Source organism: Echinops telfairi, unplaced genomic scaffold (genome assembly GCF_000313985.2).
Source record: "Echinops telfairi isolate 266 unplaced genomic scaffold, ASM31398v2 ScPeMD7_5805;HRSCAF=6673, whole genome shotgun sequence".
Taxonomy (NCBI): domain Eukaryota; kingdom Metazoa; phylum Chordata; class Mammalia; order Afrosoricida; family Tenrecidae; genus Echinops; species Echinops telfairi.
In genome coordinates, this window is record NW_022109704.1 from 3,360,527 (window position 1) to 3,381,589 (window position 21,063).

The 21,063-nt window shown below is 44.4% G+C and overlaps 1 protein-coding gene across 2 annotated transcripts in view; it reads left to right on the forward strand.

Moving 5' to 3' along the window:
- OTUD7B (OTU deubiquitinase 7B) overlaps positions 1-20,633 on the forward strand; it is a 55,573-nt gene extending 34,940 nt beyond the window's left edge. For both annotated transcript variants that reach the window (XM_004716572.3, XM_045295614.1), the window contains exons 3-12: positions 2,315-2,503; positions 3,477-3,704; positions 5,340-5,441; positions 6,161-6,288; positions 10,010-10,122; positions 10,532-10,659; positions 10,968-11,117; positions 11,818-11,932; positions 12,909-12,993; positions 14,108-20,633. In XM_004716572.3, the coding sequence (XP_004716629.1) occupies positions 2,315-2,503; positions 3,477-3,704; positions 5,340-5,441; positions 6,161-6,288; positions 10,010-10,122; positions 10,532-10,659; positions 10,968-11,117; positions 11,818-11,932; positions 12,909-12,993; positions 14,108-15,316 (2,447 nt within the window). In that variant the 3' untranslated portion in view covers positions 15,317-20,633. The remainder of the gene's footprint in view (positions 1-2,314; positions 2,504-3,476; positions 3,705-5,339; positions 5,442-6,160; positions 6,289-10,009; positions 10,123-10,531; positions 10,660-10,967; positions 11,118-11,817; positions 11,933-12,908; positions 12,994-14,107) is intronic.
- The last annotated feature ends 430 nt before the right edge of the window (positions 20,634-21,063 follow it).

The window sequence follows — 21,063 nt, forward strand, 5'->3', positions numbered from 1 at the left end:
GGACAGAAAGGGAGCTGTCTCTTGCTCCAGTTGGAAGTAAAGTCATCAGCCTTAGATGATTAGTGCAACTTAACTGGAGCAATATAGTTATAGGAAAAACATCAGCAATAACAGTAAACACGTAAGTATGGCTTTCTTCATATCACACACTATTGTAAGGACGTTCCACTCATTTAGCCTTTATAATAATCCTATGAGGTGTTATTATTGTCTCCATTTTTCACAGATTTCTACTCCATTTAATCTTCATGATAGCCTACTGTGAGATGCTATTGCGATCACCTCCATGTGCACTGATGAGGCAACTGAGGCACAGAACAAAGATGAGAAAGTAGATTGGGGCTAGGCCATAGAAAGCATAGATATCAGGTAAAGGAGCCTAGGCTTTAAGTAGGTTGTGATAAGCCATTGAAGATTGTAATCATGAAAATGATCAGAATTTGTTCCATGAGATTCTTTCAAGTGGATTCGAGGTAGGACACAGTGGTGGCAAATGGTTAGAACAGCAAGGGGTGGTTTTTTTTAACAAGTACATATTTACTGAATAATTTGAGGGTAGCAAGCAACTGATAAATTCATATGACAAATTAACAATTTAGGATCTTTTTCTCAATTAAAAAAATTCAACGCGTATAAATATACACAATATAAATGTGAAAAAAAAAATCAAACGCATTGCTAGGGAGTTAATTCTGACTCACAGTTCCCCTATAGGACAGACTAGAATTGCCCTGTGGGTTTCCAAGACTGTGATTTTATACAGAAGTGGAAAGCCTCATCGTTCTTGCGAGGAGTGGCTTGTGGTTTTGAACTGCTGACCTTGTAGTTAACAGCCCAATGTGTAACCACCAGGGTTCAGTAGGGTAGTGATTTTTAAATCTTTTGGGGGGCAATCATAGTGCCCTCTAATAGCTATCAGCCCTTTCCCTAGAAAAATACAGACACCACCAAATTTTGTATACAATTGCAGGTGGTTTAGGATGCCCTGAAGCCCATCTGCGTCTCTGATCTCAGAGTTAGGAAACTGGAGTGCTTGAATCCTGCAGAACCCCAAAGCAATCTAACTATGACTTTGGGCAAATCACTTTACTTCATTTTATTAATTTGTAAAATGAGATTTTAGTTTTTATTATTTTTTCAATTACTAAGTGATAATAAGAAAGGTACTTAGCCCTCCAAACTTCAGCTGTTGTTACTCAGTTCTGGCGCACAGCAGCCCGTGTGTGCAGGATAGACTGCTCTCAAATGAGGTTTTAGGTTAGTGGATGTCTAAGGGTGCTTTCAGTTCTGATTATTATATGATCAATTTTTAAAACTCAATTTCAGTATTGGCTTCAGTTGTGTTTTCTAGTAACAGTGTGCCTGGATTTTCCAAACATTTATAAGTAAGTGGCTTAGTATTTTTCAAATAATGACAAATGAAATCAAGACAATGATTAAGGTATCAGAATGTTTAAAATTTTATTCAAATATTTGTATTCCACTGTGTGAGTACAGGAGGGGCCTTGTTTTCATAATTTGATGGTCACTCAAGTACCTATTACATATTAGGAGTGCTTCCAGTGCTAGCTGTCAAGTTAAGCAAGATGAATTTAAAGTTCGCTATTTCGTTTGTAGATTATTTTCCCTCAAACGAGTTTTCTCTTATTCTTTCCTTAAATAATCTCCTAGATTGTTGTTGCTTTGAGCCCTGAGAGATTAAGGAAGGACACCTTATGATAATAAGATCAAAGTATATTTCATTCTGTAGAGCAGAGCAGTTGATCGCACTTGGCTGTAATACCTCAATTGTTGTAATGACAACCAGCTCTGTATACCCTCTGGACACACATCTCTGACACACATCAGAGAGACTTTTTAAATGACCCTTGAAAAGTCACATCTCAGTTAATTGCCAGTTTAGATAATACCACCTGAATATCTGAAGACCAAAGGTAGTACGTAGTGTAAGAATGCTTTTTAATCCTCCTGTTTATGTATGACATTTTATTTATTCAATAAATTCACCAAGTATTTATCAAGTACCTTTAATGTACTAGGTGGTTTTCTCAATAGATGACAAGTAGAAAGACAAAGTGTCCATCCTCATGAAGTCTACCTAAGAGATACCTACACATTGAACCAGCAACGGAGCAGTTTAGTAAAGTGCAGCGGATGGAAGTGTTGGGGAGACAGTGACAGCAGGGAGAGGAAAGGAGGGTGAAGTGTACGATTTTTGATAGATTGGAATGACCTTCAGGCTTCTTTTCCAGTTTCCCTATGTGCCCTACTCGCCAAAGCATCCGACTCACCTTTTGCTTTATCTCCTGACCAGGAAAGAATTGGGATGTGAGTGCAGCCCTCAGTGATTTTGAGCAGCTACGCCAAGTCCATGCGGGGACTCTGCCCCCACCCTTTAGTGAAGGGAGTGGTGGTCCTAGGATCCCTGAAAAGGGTTTTCCTGATAGAGAGGCTACTCGACCTCCCCGGCCCACCCTTCAGCGGCAGGATGACATCATTCAAGGTATTGGGGTAGCAAAGGGACATTCGGTCTATGGGATAGGAAGGGAGGGAGCTGCTAAATGGAGTCCAGGGGCCTGTGGAGATCATTCCATTTCTCCTCACCCTCCTGCGTAGCCCTGTGGATCACCTTGAGTGGTGGTAGCCTTTCTGAAGGACTTCTTCAGGTAATGTGAAAGAAATAGGGGAAGGAAGACAACCACCACATGGTTGCGCTAAGGAGCATGTCAAGGGGGCATTAAAAGGACTGTTACCATCTACCTTGCTGAGGGCAATTTGTTAATATTTGTTTTGTCAAAAATTTTAAATGCACACAGACTCTTTGATTCAGAAGTTTCATTTTTAGCAAGTTATGACTTGAATAAATCATAAATTGGAGACATATGTATCTATAAATGTAGTATGGGTATCCAGAGAAGTTGTAGTAAGCTATATATTTACACTACACTAATATATAGTCTCTGACTTTGGGGTGTCAAGAAATGTTATAGTAAGGAGTGCCCATAGATGCTATTAATGTTAGGTATGAAAGTTCTTGAATGTGTACCATTTGTCATTAATTTACGTGAAGTGAAAATGCTTTCCTACATTTCCTCAAGACCTTGAGAAATTTCAGAGATTATTTGATTAACTCTAGATATGTGAAACCTCATTTCCCTAGTCTGCTCCTTTCTTCCAATCAATGACCCAGCTAAATGAAGGGGCGTCCTATCATATTGGTAAACAGCAGTGGAAGAAGACATATTCCAGACAAAGGTAGAAGAAGAGAGGTGTAGCATTTGGTGCTAATGTGAGTGCCTGAGAAAATGCCACCTGCTGTATTTCTCTTGGTATTTGCCTTGAGAAAGAAGGTTTTGAAATTCAGTAGCCGGTTAGGTTTTCAGTTTTTCCCGGCGAGGGGTAACCATCACCATATAAGTGGAGGGTTCCCTAACGGGGCTGTGTGTGTTCTAAGGTGATTCAATTTCTCATTGCAGAAAAACGCCTGTCTAGGGGCATCTCCCACGCCAGCTCCAGCATTGTTTCCCTGGCTCGGTCCCATGTCTCCTCCAATGGTGGGGGTGGGGGGAGCAATGAGCACCCCCTGGAAATGCCCATCTGTGCCTTCCAGCTCCCAGACCTCACTGTGTACAATGAAGACTTCCGCAGCTTCATAGAGAGAGACCTCATTGAACAGTCCATGCTCGTGGCCTTGGAACAGGCAGGTCAGTGAGTGCGTCCTTTCCTGGGCTCCACCCTCCACCAGGAGGGAGCGCTGGAGCGGCTGAGCTGGGACAGCAGCGCCTGGTCTAAGTGTGTGTTCTGATGACAGAGTCCCAGTCAGCAGTCAGACAAATAAACATGTACTGAGCTAGGCTCATTTTGAAGTTAAAGAAAGGAAATAGGTAAGACACTTCCCTCTGGAAAATTCCTGTCTGATGGAGAGAGACTAGATATACATGTGAAAAGCCTACAGATACTGAAAATCAACACAGGAAAAAGGACACGCTATTTGTAATTGGCTCTGGAACCCCATTGTAAAAGAAAGGAGCAGTGCTATACTGAGGCACAGTGGTGATCAATCGAAATGTCACATTTATTTATACGAGCCTTTGACAAATGAGTTATTTACCTTTACAAATGTTCCTGCCTTAAATTATTTTTAAATGAGTTTATGTGTTGAGGTGAGGCAGCTGAACGGTCGGGGAAACCTCTCTCAGATTCACTGCCTTCAAGTCCGTTCCAACTCCTAGCGAGCCTGTAGACAGGGTGGGACTGCCCCGGGGGTCCCGAGACCGCAGCACGGGACAGGGGCAGACTGCCTCATCTTTCTCCCTGAGCGGCTGGTGGGTTGGAATTGCTGACCTTGTGGTTAGCCGCCTAACTTGTAGCCGCTATGCCACCAGAGCTGCTGTGGGGAAGTGAGTCAGGTATTAGAAAACTCACAATGGAGAAGAACTAGATATTGGAGGTGGGGCATGAAAGGAAAGATTTTACTTTTCATTTTGTACCCTTCTGTACTGTTTGGATTAGGAAAAAAAATTTGTGCTCATTTTTAATTTTTAAAAGATTTAGCAAGTTACCTGGCTTGTAAGATTGTAAACCATTTTGTCTTTCCATAAACATTTTGTTAAAGAAAACTGTCATTTTTAAGCATCACTCATAAAATATTTTCTTTGTGTAAGAACTGAATTGGCAATCATGGGATGAGTACACAGAAGTGACACTCATGTTTTATGTACTGTTTCATTGTTCGTTTGTAAAGTCACACCATATGCCTACTGATGTATATGGAGATGATCTCCCCAAATGGTAATGAACACATGCTTTAAGTTGTTTTTCTGTTACTAATGCTGAGTTTTATTGCTACAATATTAACTGGTCTTCTGACCACAGTGAAGGAGGTAGAGTCAAGCCAAAGAGACTACACAGGATTTGACCTTATAACTTAGGGTTTCTCAGCCTCAGTACTAGTGACATTTGGACTGGATAATGCTTGTGTTGGTGCTGTCTGGTGTGTTATATCATGTTTAGCGCCATCCTTAGCCTCCAACCACTAGCTGCCAGCACTACCTCTCCTCCACTCCCTGCATTGTGACAACATTCAGACATTGCCAAATGTCCCTAAGGGGGAGGGGAAAACAAAATTATACCTCCCTGAGAACCACCAGTCTAACCCATCGTGCTCACCAAGTTCTTACTGACTAGGATGAAGAAGATATAAAGAGGAATTGAGCACTCCGAATTGTGTAATTATATGAATGGGTACAATCTAGGTGGGCTTCCTAGAGTCTGTGTTAGAAGTAGGAACGTGTGACTAATCTGTTCCTCTCCTTTCCTCCACTGTCATGTTCCTGCAGGGCGTTTGAACTGGTGGGTGAGTGTGGACCCCACCTGTCAGAGGCTGCTTCCTTTGGCAACCACTGGAGATGGGAACTGCCTTCTGCACGCAGCCTCCCTTGGTGAGTCTCGGAAGCTGTCCTTTATTTTCCTGTGGGAAGGACAATGAGGAGTCAGACCTCATTTGTGAGACTCAAGTAAACCTTGACCTTAGGTGATGAGGTTTTATTTTTCATGCTTAATATTTATTCCTTTGGTGTGTATAAAAGGTGTTTTCAGCCATCATTTGTAAGCTTTATTTCAAATTACCGTATATGCTCGAGTGTAAGCCGACCTGAACATCAGCCAAGGCATCTAATTTTACCACAAAAACCATTAAAAATGTGCTGAAAAACTTGTCTTATACACAAGTATATACGTATAAGGTTTATTTACAACACTATTTGCCTCAGCTTTTTAAAAGTCCTTTATTTTCCAACACCCCTCATGGTCTTGATACTGATTTTAATGTGTGAGACCCATCTTATCAGCTACCACTTTGTATTTTAGTTTGCCAGACTTCCTTGAGGATCAAGGACTTCCTGTCAGGGCTTGGAATGTGGCATCCCTCCTCCACCCACCCCAAAGTGCCCGAAGTCTAAACTGCCTGAGTAGTAACATCTTCCCTTTCCTGGTTAAATCTGGTCTTTTCTCAGCTACAGCAGGGGGTTCATTGAACCTGGCCGCAGCTAGTTTTCCTTCAGGCGGGATCTGTGTATCATAATGAACAAGTGGAATTGAGTAACTGAGTCACAGTGCTGTGTCTTGCTCTCTGGGTCACCACCTTGCTTTCTTGTCACAGGGATGTGGGGCTTCCATGATCGGGACTTGATGCTCCGGAAAGCTTTGTATGCACTGATGGAAAAGGGAGTGGAAAAGGAAGCCTTGAAACGGCGCTGGAGATGGCAGCAAACACAACAGAATAAAGAGGTCGGGGAGCTTGGGTCGGGCACCTTGTTTCTCAGGGTTAAAGCTACCTAGGAGAAATGCCTGGGTGCAGAGGCATAGGAAATGTCTGTGGGTGCTAGGTCAGTGTTACTGTCCTCGCAGACACGGGAAATGCAGCTCATGCGACAGGGTAGCTCAGGGCCCTCTGCTGTGTCTGAGCCCTGGTGGGGGGAGCTGAGCCCCACCTAGGAGCTGTGGAGCATTGTGCTCCAGAGGCCTATGGCTCCTCTGTCAACGAAAATATGGCCGTTCCATTCGACCTTTGCTTTACTGGGTGTTTTTTGTTGTTGTTATTTTGCTTATAATATAGACCAAATTTTAAGGACTTAACAATGTTTACATCCTTAGAACTATAAGTGCTTAAATTTTTTCAGTGTTTTTCATGTATCGAGTTTTTAATTTGTCTGAAAATGTTTAAGTGTGCACCTGTTAAACTGAGTTTGAATGGCACTTCTCAAGGACTTAGCAAATGATGAGGCGGCGCCTGGATAAGAAAATAACGGATCGGTGTGCTTTTCATGGTTAGGCAAACAATGGCCCACCAGTTGTTGTTGTGACAAATATCAGAACACAACCAGAGCTGTAGGTTTATAAATGTACGGAGCTCTGCTGGTGGTGTTAGGTAAGCATTGGACTGCTAACCACAAGTTTGGTGGTTCAAACCCACCAGCTATTCTGTGGAAGAACGATCAAATCCTGTATAGATAGGGCCCCTGTGTGCTGGAATCAACTCAGTGCACTGGTGTTTGATTTGGAGTTGGTTTTTGCGTATAATCTTTTCTGCTATAAGAGCAGAGGAGAGCGTTGAAGCACCTGAAGCACCACTGCCGGGCCCCTAGCAGGATGAGTTTACTAGTCCCTGCCCTTTAATTATGACTTAATACCTTACATAGAGATCATCCTCATTGCACTGAGTCGATCCCCACTCACAGCAACTCTAGGTAGTTTCCGAGGCTGTACAGCTTTACAGGAACAGATAGCCTCATCTCTTCTCCCACAGAGCAGCTCGTGGGTTTGAACCAGAGAGAGTCCCTGGGGTTAGCAGCCCAGCACTTACCCGACTGTGCCACCAAGGCTCCCATGGAGCTAATGAGGCTCCTTGTTTCCTCACTGTTTGTGTTTCTGCCTTTCCCTCACGAGTCAATCTGGTGGCTCTCACGAAATCTGAGAAAATCTCTGGGAAGCTTTCCTTCTTTATCTTTTCTCCTTTAGTTGCTCTCCTATAACTGGCCATAATATAGAACTAAGAATTGTTTGTTTTAGTTAGGAAAAGTTAATACCTGAAAGATTTAAGCTATGTAAATAGAATGGTGGTAGGTCTTTTCTCTAAAACAAAGAGCCCAGTTGTTTAAAGAAGGATGCTAATAAGATCAGAGTACTGCCCTTGATCAAGCCAATCTTTCCCAGAAGATTCCCGAGAGAAATAAAATTACAAGGGGAAGACCAAGTAAATTGCATTCTTTGTGACCACCCACCCCCAGTGTGGCTCGGCTCCCTGGTGAGCGGGACAGATCCTGAGGCAAGCTGCTTTTGTCTGCGCTAGAACCAGCCTAGAGCTTTAAGCCAAAGCAAACCAGTAGTTGGCGCTGCCTTCTTTTCTTCACTGTTGAATTCATACCAGAACCTAAGTTGAGACCTCAGAGGTAAGAGAAGGCCAAGGGCTAGCTATTAGGTAGACAGGATCACAACATTCAAAAAATAGGCATGCCCAATTCTAGCTACTAACGCCATTGTAGTTATTATTTAAAGAGGGGATGTGATCACCCTGGTATTTAGCCAGGAGACCAAAAAATAGCCATCCCTTGTCATCCAGCCTATCTCTCTCAAAGTCCCCAAGGGAAATACATGCACATAGAATAGTGGGTAGGGAAGGATCAGTCTTTTGCTCTTGATGAACTGGGAGTTTTGAGCCAGTACCAAACACCAAACTAAATTGCCTTTGATTTCAAAGGCCTTGTGTTGAAATAGATGAAAGCCTGGCGAGGGCCATTTTCAGACTAAACTGGTGCCACCTAGTGGTTATGTGTATAAAAACAGGAAGCCAAGCTGAGAGGGGCACAGAGTTTGCCTGGATTTATCTATCAGTGGCTGCAGTACCCCACATACAAAAATTAAAAGATAATGGAGTGTTCCTAGGAAATTTTGAAGCCATCTACTATAACGTATATAACCTTTATTTAATTTTTAAATATTTGGAATAGCATTTTATAAACTGATAGTTTTAAAAGTTGTTTTAATTATTAAAGTGTACCCAAAGCAGCTCTTTAACATCAGCTAACTTTAACAGTTGAAACATGACCCCTCAAGTTTTCAGTGTAAGTCCTTTGCCTTTATCATGACCACTAGCCAGTAAGTTGTTGGTTCAAACCCAGCCATAGGCACCTTGGCAGTAAGGCCCGGTGATATGCTTCCAAAAGGTCACAGACTTGAAATTGAAAACTCAGTGTTGTGCAGTCCTGCTGTACACACTTTGAGTCATGTGAGTTGGAATCAGTTCAAGGGCAACTAACAACTCAAGTGTACCTCACAGCACTGAGGGGATGCTATGCAAATACATAATGGTAACAAGTGTAACATGCATGAGTTTTTGATAGACGTCTGTCTAGCAGCAGTTGGAGATGGAGGGCTCCAGCTGGGAGACTTAAGAAAAGCTTCTGAAGGAGACTATACCTGAGTACAATCCTAAGAGGTAAAAATAAAACTTATTTTTTAGGTGGGTAGGGAATTGGCTGCTCTAGGCAGAAGAAACAATCTAGTCAAAAACTCAAGAAATAAAACAGCAATTCAAAGAGCTTTGGCTAATTTAGTTAGCTAGCAGACTAGAGAGGTAGATGGGGTTAGGAAGTAAGCTGTATTTGCCACCTTTAAGGCATTTGATATAAATGTAACCAGTAGTGCGGATTAGAGAATTTTTAGTCACAGAACAAACATCAGATTTTAATTTTAGGGACATCTTTATGGGATCATTAAAGAAAATGGATCAGAAGAGTGTGGAACCAGTGGTGGTAAAGCCATTTACAGAGTTCATTGCAGTAATTTGTGTTTAGTATTTGTTGAATGAAGGGGTGCAAATGTTGGGTAGAAATAAGGAGGGGGGAAAATCTTAGCTAACACTCTTGTTTCTACCTGGGTGTATCTAGGTGTGTAGTTGGTGCTATTCACTAACATCAAAGTACAGGAAGGAGTGGGTTTTAGAAGAGATCGTTCTATTTTGACTCCTCTGTATGTTTTGAGGTAGCGATAGGTAGGTGGCAGTTTTCAGTAGGTAGCTGGACATGTGAATACAGAAACGTAGAGGAAAGTCTGGATCACTAGAAAGGGAAGTTTGGTCATGAACATATATATGGTAGTAGGCTAGGTCATGGAAATAAATGAGATTGCCCAGGTGTAACCACTCTAAAATCCCCAACAAAACCAATATTTATGGGGGCGAGGGTAGGGTAGCGTGATGGAGCACAGAGACAGACGCCAGATTGCAGTGGGTTGGGAAAGAATGGAAAAATGCAAACAAGTATGAATGAGATCCTAGAGTATTACTTTGTGCATTTTAACTGGCAAGGGGAGAAGACCTTAGACTTTGTAATATACATTATAAGACAAATACTAAAATTAGCAGTGGGACAACCTGACATAGAATAGGTATTACTGTTGGGCCTCCATCGGCCTTCTCATTGCATTGTGTCCCTGTCTGTCTTTCATACAGTCTGGGCTGGTATACACAGAGGATGAATGGCAGAAAGAATGGAATGAGCTGATCAAACTTGCCTCAAGTGAACCCCGTATGCATCTGGGCACCAATGGAGCTAACTGTGGAGGGTAAGTAGGGCTAAGTGGAGGAACAGGAAATAATTTCCCCTAAGTCCTCCCTGGGCTATGGGAGCATCTAGAAAGCTCTGTGCTAAAAAGCTGTTAAAAGGAAGAAGAGGAGCCAAAGACAAGCACAGAAATGTGTGTTCTAGGAATTATAAGTAGTCCAGCGTTGTATTTGCATCATACAAAGTGATAGGTGAGACTGGCAGACCATGTTTTGTGTGCTGGGCTAAGGTTTCTCTAGGACTATACTAAGACATTAAACTTGTATGCTGTCCAGAGTTGGTAAACTGCAGGATAAATGACCCAATTTCTCTAACTAAATCGCACATTGGCCTTCAGGAGTCTCTAGTTTTGTATTTCTTCCCTCGCCCGCTGTCTGTACCTTTCTGCCATTTTTCTTCCTGTCCTCTAGGGTGGAGAGTTCAGAAGAGCCTGTGTATGAGAGCCTGGAGGAGTTCCATGTCTTTGTCCTTGCCCACGTGCTCAGGAGGCCAATTGTTGTCGTGGCAGACACCATGCTGAGGGACTCTGGGGGGGAAGGTGAGTCGGGTCAGTCTTCACCTGCTGCTTTCAGAGCCTTGGGCTAAAGACCGGGAGGACTGCAGGAAAGGAGCTCTACGGGTATGGACTAGACCTTTAGAAACGAGCAAAATCTAAATTAGAGCAATGCCTGGTTCTCGAATGACTCAGAATACAGCAGTCGGGGCTGGCTGACAAGGCTTCTTGGGAAAGAATGATTAAAACAGGGACTGCAATGAAAGGGAGACTTAATTGGCAGGGTTGGGTGGAGAGACTGTCGACTTGGCAAGAGGCATGGCCGTATTGATAATCTTCATGGTTTTCTGCAGCCTTTGCCCCCATTCCCTTTGGTGGGATCTACCTGCCCTTGGAGGTTCCAGCCAACCAGTGTCACCGCTCTCCTCTGGTGCTTGCCTACGATCAGGCCCACTTTTCTGCACTTGTGTCCATGGAGCAGAAGGAGAACTCGCAGCAACAAGGTGCTGAATCCGTGTCTGTGTGTCTGGGGTCTTTCGGTCTGCTTTATTTTCACTTGGAAAAAATTGAAACGAGATAATGTAGGAGGGAAGAATGAGGTGGCATGTAGGCCTAGACGGTGCATGTTGGTACCATTTTACTAAGCTGTGAGACATACTGGGTTGGCTTTCCTGCTCTCTCTTCACTGTGGTTCAAAATATGCACAAGAAAACCTTTGCAAATTCAACAGTTGCTACATGCACAACTCAGTGAAATGGATGACACCCTTCATGTTGCACAACCTCATCCCTACTTTGCTACCAAGATTGTTAAAAGTTTGGGGGGAAAACATGGTAGCCTAATGTCCCTTCTTTCTCTTCTAGAATAAAAGGCTGATGTATTAGAATCAAAGGGCTTGCCAAATGATGCTTTGCTGCATTCATCTTAGAATGACGAATTCCCTGAGTACACATTAATTGGCAAGAACATCACTGTTATTTGACTAGTGGGTGGAAAGTTGTGGGAATTACTGGCTGGTGCTACATGGTGGATTGGTTTTTAATGCCAGGAATAATTCAGATGTAAGAATTGAGAAGTGACTGGAGTCTTGACCCTTGGTATAATTTTTGCTTCCTCCTTAGCGTAGTAGTCTGTCTGTGTTCAGTGGCCTTCCTCCCTCCTGGAGGCAACTCTTTGGTGACATGTTCTTTTTTTCCTCCCCAGCTGTGATCCCACTTATAGATTCAGAGCATAAACTGTTGCCCTTGCACTTTGCTGTGGATCCTGGAAAGGGCTGGGAATGGGGCAAAGATGACAGTGACAATGTCCGATTAGCCAGGTGAGGCAGACCGAGCCTTTTTGCTTACTGGGCAGCTGGAATTACTTCCACGTACAGCATCTGTCTGCTGGGGATGCGCTCCAGCTCAGAGGCAAGACTGTCACGTCCTAGCTCTGCTTTGGGAAGATGGAGAGGAGGGAGACAGCGGTTGAGCAAGGCCAAGTGAATTACACTGGGCAGCTGTTCTTTCTCCCTGAAGGAGAAAGAAAAACTAGTAACTTGACTCACTCTTAAGTAGGAAGAGTGTTCCTGCCCTTATATATTCCAGAATCCCTGTCACCGTGATCAGAAAACTAAGAAAGATTATCAGCTCACACTTCCACTCCCAAGTGAGAAGGGATTTAAATAGCTGACCAAAACGATCTGCTGATTTTTTTTCTTTTTTGGCATTTGACTAGAAAGACGGCCCGCCCCCCTCCACAATTTCCCTAGGGAAGACATATGAACACCAACTCTCCCCTTACTGAATACCTCCCTTCTCCTTTGGGGTCCTGCAGCTGGGACCCGGCTGAGAGAGTTTGCTTTAAAAATCTAGAATTTATGACTTTTAAAAGTAAGCCCTCAAAAAAAAAAAAAGTAAGCCCTCATTTGATTAGCAAATGATTCTTCTATATAATATTTATGGTAATAACTAGTAATTTATTTTGTAAGTTATTACTAAATAATAGTAATTTAGCAATATATTCTGTTTAGTAAGTATTTCCTATTTTATAGCAACTGTATGTCAATCTTCATAACAGCCTTGCAGGGTAAATAGGATTCTCCATCCCTGTTATCAACCCCAGTGGTGTTTCAGGGACATCAAGATGACTTGCTCAAGGTCATACAGCGAGCGGTTAATGGAACTGTAATTTAAACCCATTCCTAGGATGAGTCCCAGCTACGTAACCACTTGCATTGCACCCTACCTCTTAACTGAATCATACTGCTTTGCATTTTAGAAGTTATAGTAAGTTTTTTTTTTCTCCTTTCACAGTGTAATTCTATCCCTAGAAATCAAATTGCACCTGCTGCATAGCTACATGAATGTGAAGTGGATCCCAGTGTCTTCTGATGCACAGGTAGACTTCACTGCCATCCCTGTGGTGATGACCTGCAATGTCAGTGACAGAAAGAACTAGGAGACCTCTTTCTGTATATGGGCTAAGTGGTGCCCTAGTGCTGTAGTTAGGTACATGTTGGGCTATTAGCCTCAAGGTCAGCAGTTCAGAGCCACCAGCCACCACTTGGAAGAAAGATGAAAACTTTCTACTGCTGTAAAGAGTTACAGCCTCTGAAACCCATAGGGGCAGTTCTACCCTGTCTTTTAGGGTCACCATAAGTCGGAATCCAGTCAATGGCAGTGAGAGAGGGAGTGTGTGTGTGTGTCTTAGTCTTATAATTCAAGGTTAGGCATAACTGGAAGGTATCAGGTAAGTTGTAAGGGATGCCTTTTCTCCTGCCCCTTATTCCTTTTAGTCCCCTCCATTTTCATTTTTTCTCCAACCAGGCTGTACTTTCTGATGCTAAAATATTCTATAGGGAAAGTTGTCTGGACTTTTTGATGAATACGGTGTCATCCTTACGTTGTCCTAAGCTCTCTGTAGTTTGACCTCTGTATCGTGCAGAGGGGCTCCCAGGACCACGTTATTATGTGTGGAACAGGAGTAAAAGAGCAAGGCAAATTGCTGGGCCCCTGGCTGAAAGCTTGCAAGCTGAGGAATGGAGAATGGCTAGACTTTGGCACAGACATCGATGACAAAATATATTCCAGACTGTGTGTGGAAGTGTCTCGCCCTCACCCAGAGGCCACAGTGGTTGCTCATTACTCTAGAAGAGTGGCCAGGCTTGATCGTGTTACCACCTTATTCCCAAAGGAAATCAGGCTACCTCGGGTGAAAGGAAATGTAGCTCTAAGACACATTTTTGCTTGGCTGGCCTGAGAGGTGACTGGAGATGGGAATGGACCAGGTACCCCCCCTTCCCCATCACGACAGCAGTCCTCCTCTTGAGCTAGGCAGACTCTCCAGGTTGAAGTTCAAAGGAGTGTTAATGCCTCTCTTCTACATGGCTGATCCCTGTAGCGGTGGCTGTAGGGAACCCCCTGAGCCAGATAGGTACGTTAGGTAGGTTGATGGGGGTCCCCTCGATTCAGACCAATTGGTTAACTGCCAACACCATTCTTGTCTCCCCCAGGCTCCCCTGGCCCAGCCTGAGTCCCCTACTGCCTCAGCTGGAGATGAGCCTCGATCTACGCCCGAGTCTGGGGAGTCAGACAAGGAGTCAGTTGGCAGCAGTTCTACCAGCAATGAGGGCAACAGGCGGAAGGACAAGTCAAAACGAGATCGGGAGAAAGACAAGAAGAGAGCAGATTCTGTGGCTAACAAGTTGGGCAGCTTTGGCAAAACCTTGGGCAGCAAGCTCAAGAAGAACATGGGTGGCCTGATGCACAGCAAGGGTTCTAAGCCTGCAGGCTTGGGAACTGGATCTGGGGTGAGTAGTGGCACTGAAACGCTGGAGAAGAAGAAGAAAAACTCACTGAAGAGCTGGAAATGTGGCAAGGAGGAGGCAGCTGGGGATGGGCCTGTGTCTGAAAAGCCCGTGCCTGAATCTGTTGGTAATGGAGGGAGCAAGTATAGCCAGGAGGTGATGCAGAGTCTGAGCATTATGAGGACTGCAATGCAAGGGGAAGGGAAGTTCATTTTCGTCGGAACCCTGAAGATGGGTCACCGCCACCAGTACCAGGAAGAGATGATCCAGCGGTACCTTTCTGATGCTGAGGAGAGATTCCTGGCAGAGCAGAAGCAGAAGGATGCAGAGAGGAAGATCATGAATGGAGGAGTAGGGAGTGGGCCTCCTCCAGCCAAAAAGCCAGAGCCAGATGGTGGGGAGGAGCTGGTGCCGAGCCCCCCAGCGGAGTCCAAGGCAATGGCTTTCTCTACTGGCTATCCTGGGGGGTTTACTATTCCTCGGCCTTCAGGGGGTGGAGTCCACTGCCAAGAACCCCGGAGGCAGCTGGCAGGGGGTCCGTGTGGCGGAGGCCTACCACCATATGCCACCTTCCCCAGACAATACCCCCCTGTGCGGCCCTACCCACATCAGGACAGCAGCCCTTCTCTGGAGCCAGGCAGTCATACCAAGGATGGCGTTCACAGGGGTGCATTGCTACCTCCTCCCTTCCGAGTGGCTGATTCCTATAGCAACGGCTATAGAGAGCCCCCTGAACCCGATGGATGGGCTGGAGGTCCCAGGGGGCTTCCCCCAACCCAGACCAAATGCAAACAACCTAACTGCAGCTTCTATGGACACCCTGAGACAAATAACTTCTGTTCCTGCTGTTACAGGGAAGAACTGAGGCGGCGGGAACGTGAACCAAGTGGGGAATTGCTGGTGCACAGGTTCTGAACACGTGGCACCTTGGAGGGCAAAGGGGCTAAACAAAGAAAGATAAGCTTAACAAATTGGCTCATCAAGACCCAAGCCCCCATGTTGATGGGGAAAACAATGATGTTTGAGGGAGCCTGGCTGGAGACTTTTTAAGTGTTTGTATGCGCAGGAGCGCTGCTGCCAGGCTGGCGAGAGCAAGGCAGGGCTGAACGGTACCTCAAGGGCTGTACTATTCTTGGCAGAGCTGGACTTGATGGCATGGGGGAAGTACAAGGGGAAAGATGATGGTTTTGTCTCATAACACTTTGAGTCCTATCCCAGGAACTCCCACCACGTTTGGGGTGGGAGGTGGGCCTAATAACAGGCAAAAAAGATTCTCAGTCAATAAAGAAATAATAGACCAAAGTTCTGATAGGTTGGAAAAAAGCACATGTGGTGGAGGTGGGGAGCTGGGGGAATCTGGGAGATGAGACGAATTAGCTATTGATCTGAATGATGGTAGAAATGAGGGTTGAGTGTCTTCCTCCTGGAGGATTACGAAAGGCCGCAGCAATGTCTCTCCACTCGTGGGTGGTTGTTAGGGGATGGGGTTCATTTAAATCTCAGTTGGGCAAGAAAAGAACTTCGAAGGGGAATCCTTTTCCTCTCAAGCTTTATTTCCTTATAAGCCACCTGTCATGTGTTGTGGTTTGAGAGGAGACTGATGCCTATCTTTTCCTTATCCTTTGTAAGGGCTGAGTTCAGCTAACTTAAGAAGGTTGTTGTTTTGTAAAATTTTATTTTATGAAAGGGAGAAGTTCCCTCTAGGGAAGGGAAGGGAAGGGAATGAGGAAAAGACCAGCTGCGTGAGCTGAATTTTCTCCAGGTGAACTAGTGTAGAGGTGATCCCCCTGCCCCTTTGTGTTAAACTGCTTAGCAATAACATGTATTGGGGGTATAACTGCGCCTGCGGAGGGGTGGGGAAAGGGCAGACATTTGGCCAGACTGTTTCAAACCAAACCAAAAAACTAAATAGAGCACTACCATCTTCTGCTGCTATTGCTTTTCTGTAGAAAACAACTTATTTTGTGGGCTAATTTTTTAAAGGTAAAGAAAAAGACACCCCAAGCAAAAAACAAAACAAGAACCTAACACCTGCCCATTTGCCCTATTTAAGTAATCGTTTCTCCTTCCTCTCTACTTTTGGAGAATGAACTTAACATCCCGACTTCTTTTGTTAAGCCATAGCTGACCTTAATCTGTGGTTTATTAAAATAATACATACTTTGTAAGAAGAGATATTTTTTATATTAGGACTGATGTTGAAACACAGGGTTGGGTTAGGGACAATTTATAAACAGGTAGTTAGAGAAATATATTTTAGTGAACTATAACCACAGACCACAGATTACTCCGAATGAGCCGATCTGTCTTTGGATTTCTCCCTTTCCTTGACCCAACCCTTCGCTTCACGGGGTGGGAGTGAGGATGTGGACACGTGGAGGGAGCTCCTTTGCATTTTGCACAAAGCACAAGTCTGGAAAGCTTATGCTCTGACCAGAGCCGATTATAAGAGCTTTAAACCAGAGGACCTATCCTGGGCCAATTTTCCTTTTTCTTTATGTTTTTTTCTGGAAAAATAAAATCAACTATGCAATTGTATACACTCCTGGGTGCATGCAAAGACGAGGAATAAGTGTACTTAAGGGTCCAGAGTGTGACTGGGGCTTTTTCTCTGTATGTGGATTTCCCTTGAGGCATGTAGTCATAACTCATCCCCTGGAATGTAATCCCCCCACAGATGACCTAAGCCAGACCGGAGTCGGGGCAGAGTAGGGGGGCTTATTCCTGTCTGTAGCTGCCCCTTTTGCCAATTTAGTTTTTATCCCACTTGCAGCCAAGACTGGACGTCCTGGATGCTTGTCCTCCACACACTTGAATGTCTCTTTCCAGATCTGATAGTTGTCCATGTAATCATTTCCTATGGCTATGAAACCTTGGGCTTTTACTTGAAACTAGTTTAGTTTTAAGGCTGCAGTGAAATCAAAGGAAATAACCAAGGGAGGAGGGGCAGCAGATATATATTCTGGGTAAGGCTGAGACTAAGGCTCACCTCAGGTGCAAAATTTAAAAAGGTGCCCCAAAAGCTCATGAGTCAAGATAAAACACATTTTAATAAAATATTGTAAACATATGGGGAAACAATGGTGAACAAAATAGCAAAAATTTAAATAAAGACCGGATCCAACAGAACTGCGATATTGTGAGGAAAGTGAAGCGGAATGAAGCCAAGTATAGAGAGAGTATAATCCTTCTTTTAGAATTCTGGTATTCTACTTTTGTTGTCTTGTTTTTTTCCCTACACTCTCCCCAACCTAGTGTGAATTAGGTGAAGGTTCTCAGAGCAGATCATAGTTTTACAGTGACTAATACGCATTCGGAGTCAACTCAACCACTGTAATCCTTCACCTAGTCCCACTCCTTCCTCCTCGGTCCCCATTTCTAGTCCCCCTCCTTCCTCGGTCCCCTCTGATCTTTGCCCTTAGGTCAGTGCTGCCCTTTTGATCTCACAGGTTTGGTGGAGGTGAGTTCAGGTCCTATCTGAAGGATAATCTTGAGGGCCCCTCTAGTCTCTTGTCTGACCAGTAACCTGGTCTCATGACTGAGTTCTCTTCCACATTTTCCTCCCACTCTTCCCAGAGCCTTCTCCTGTGAACTGTAATATTTAAGATAATGCATTTATCTTGACTACTGAGTGGGCACTCCTTAAACTTTGTGCTCAACGTGAGACCCTTACCTAGTCTGGGCCCCATTCTGTAGATAACACTAGTGAGACTTCCACCTCCAGCCCCCCCAGCAAACATGCAAACAACAGGTGGCTCAAGCTCACACCTTGAGGTTGCAGAGTGGACCTGCTTTCCCGTAGGCCTTGGTGGCACAGGTGACTGGCTTGGACCAATATGAATGCAAACATATCAGGGGGTATCCCAGAAAAACCTGGGAGGTTTTATTTTTCCTCTGGACTGCTGTGTTTGGATTTGATCTGTTATTAGATTCTAGTTGATACTTTTTATTTTTTAATAGTTGAGGACAAATGAACAAAAACAGAAACCTTGTATGATGCTTGTTTTTATAAATTAATCCCAATTCTTCTTTCTAAGGAAAAGTTGAAATTCTGGGGACTGGCTTAGGGATGAGAATAGTACTACTGGGCTTTAGACCCTGTAGGTTATTAAGTAATTATTTTAATTTGAAAAGAATTCTTTATTGAGGCATTTGAAAAGGGGAAAAAGGCCTAAGGATGATGGATCTTGAGACAAAAGGTATTTTTTTACAGGGAAAAAGTGAAGTTTGCTGTATTCTCTGAGGGGGTTGAGTGGGGTAAGAGGAGCGCAGGAAACGTTCTTGGGAAATTAAGACAGACGAGTTGGTTTGTGGTGTTTTCAGAGAAGGGGTGGACAAGACAAGCCCATATAATTATTGTCCAGGGGAGAAGGGGAAGGGGCACTATTGACATTGATTCAGAGCGAGCAGAAGTCCCGTAGGGCATAAGTGTGTGTGGGTAAAGGGGGGAGAAAAACCCATAACCCTAGATGAGGCATAAATAAGTGCACTTAGTCTTTTAATCAAGGGCATCTAGGGTACCTAGTGAGGTAATGAGAGGGAGAGATTTTCAGGCTTTTTATACCCCACCCCCCGCTTTAAGCCCATGCTAACCCCTCCAGTTTTTCCACCCCACTGCCAAAGGAGCAAGGGTACAATAGGACGGGCCTGCAAAGTAACCCCTTAAGCCATGTTAGTTTTGTTGAGAGAAGATGTAGTGAAATGTTTTCCCCTAATAATACTTTTATCAACAAAATGAAAAGATAATTTTAAAAGCATATATTTTTAAAGCTCAAATTTTTTTTGAAAAGGGAGTGGTGGTTAACACTGTTCAGGGCCTAGAAAGGAACTGTTCTGTTGGGTCAGACAAGACAAAAATCAGCAGTGACTTCATTTGGTATGTTAGGGGAGTTATACTGAGACCAAACGAACGAGTTCTGAATGGCATAAAGCCCACATGTGCCATTCTCTCTCCTAACCCAGGGCTCCAGGCACGTTTTTATCTTTCCTAGAGAAGGAGCACTTAGAATTGTCTGTTACACCTTTGGACACTGTGCCCTCCTTTCGCCAGTGTGCCCCCAGATATAACCACAGGTAAGACAGTATTCGAAGCCCCTATCCTGGCCTGGAATCACATATAACAGATTTTTTTTCCCCCTAATTCTCTCCCTCCATGCCTTTCAACTGCAGATTTTGTGAGTCATGCAGGCACTTATTTTGAAAATACCCTATCTGCAACACAGGGTATTTTGCCCCCTATACTTAGCAAAATATTTATTGTGATACCCCCATATAGACTTTGTTCATGCCACCGCCTTCGTATGCCATGTGGGTGGGTGGGGCGTGGTAGGGAAGAAGGGAAACTAGCTGAGAGGAATGGGGGATGGGGAGGCCCTTGGCCTCTGTGCTTTTAACAGAATCTGACTCATCTGGTGAGTCACTGAACTCCACCTCCCTCCTCCAGCCACCCCTCCCAGCAGCCTTCACTCCTGGCACAAACCTGCAACCAAACCAGGATTCTGAAAATGGAAAAATCTGATACAGCCTCCTGCCGCTCCACCCTTATTTTCATCCGCTAAGCCTCTGCTAGTGGGCATGTCTTGGGGGGCGGAGTGAGAGGCGGTCCTGTTAACCCTCAGCTGCTGGTCCCTTTTGCATTCCTGGCTGGGTACTGATCCAGTCACCCAATTTATCTTTCCCTTTTGACAACCCCCACCACCATTCCCTTGATGTTGTCTCCATCCCCACCCCACCCCCAGTATTTCTCCGATGCTCCCAGATCTCGAAGGAAGAATAGAATGAGGCTCCTAAGTGAAGGGTGGAGAATGCAAATGAGATAGTTAAATGGTGGCACACCTCTTCCTGTGCTCTTGTTTTCTTACTGCAGTAGCCCTTGGGAAGAACTCCCTTCCCCAAGAAGTTGAGCTCCACAGAACGCAGGTGCCAGAAGGGCGTACAGTAGTAGTGCTGGGGTGCTTTTAAGACTTCTAGAATCAGGCTTCTGGGCCACCTTGCTAGCAGGTACATATACCTCTTCATTCCAGACTGACTCCCTATCTCATATCTCCCTATCTCTTCGTTTCCATAGTTGCAGCCAAGGCAGGGAACTTTTGAAGCTGGAACCGGAAGGGGGTGTGTGCTGTGGGGAGGGAGAATGGAGTGTCACTTTGGAAAATGGAGCCCCCACCTAAAGATGACTGCCTCTGTATGGACTCGAGAACAATAAAACAGCAGCTGATTTAACTTTTTAAAATTTCCTGGATTTCTTTAATGTCTAAATATAGATTCTTGCATTGCTACCCCATACACACACCTTGAGCTGCAGCCCCCCAGCTCACCACTTCACTCATCTTTGCTTCTTGGGTTACAAGGAAGAGGGGAGAGGTGGGGTTTGAAACTGCACTTCAGTTTCCAGCCCTCAGCTTTCAAAGTCTTGAACATGAATCATTAATTTGGAGATCTTGTGTCTGAGATGGAGGGGAGGGGCCATGTTTCTAACGGAAGAGAGTTATGTGACAGGCTGACTGTAGTAAAGTGTTTTCCCTCTCCTTCAACACTAGCACCCCACACACCTGTATAACCTGAAGGTAATCTTCACTCCTTGCCTTGTTTCTCCATAACATTTGCATGACTTATGTTTTCTGCTCCCTGGACATAACGTACAAAACCATTAAAACTGTCCC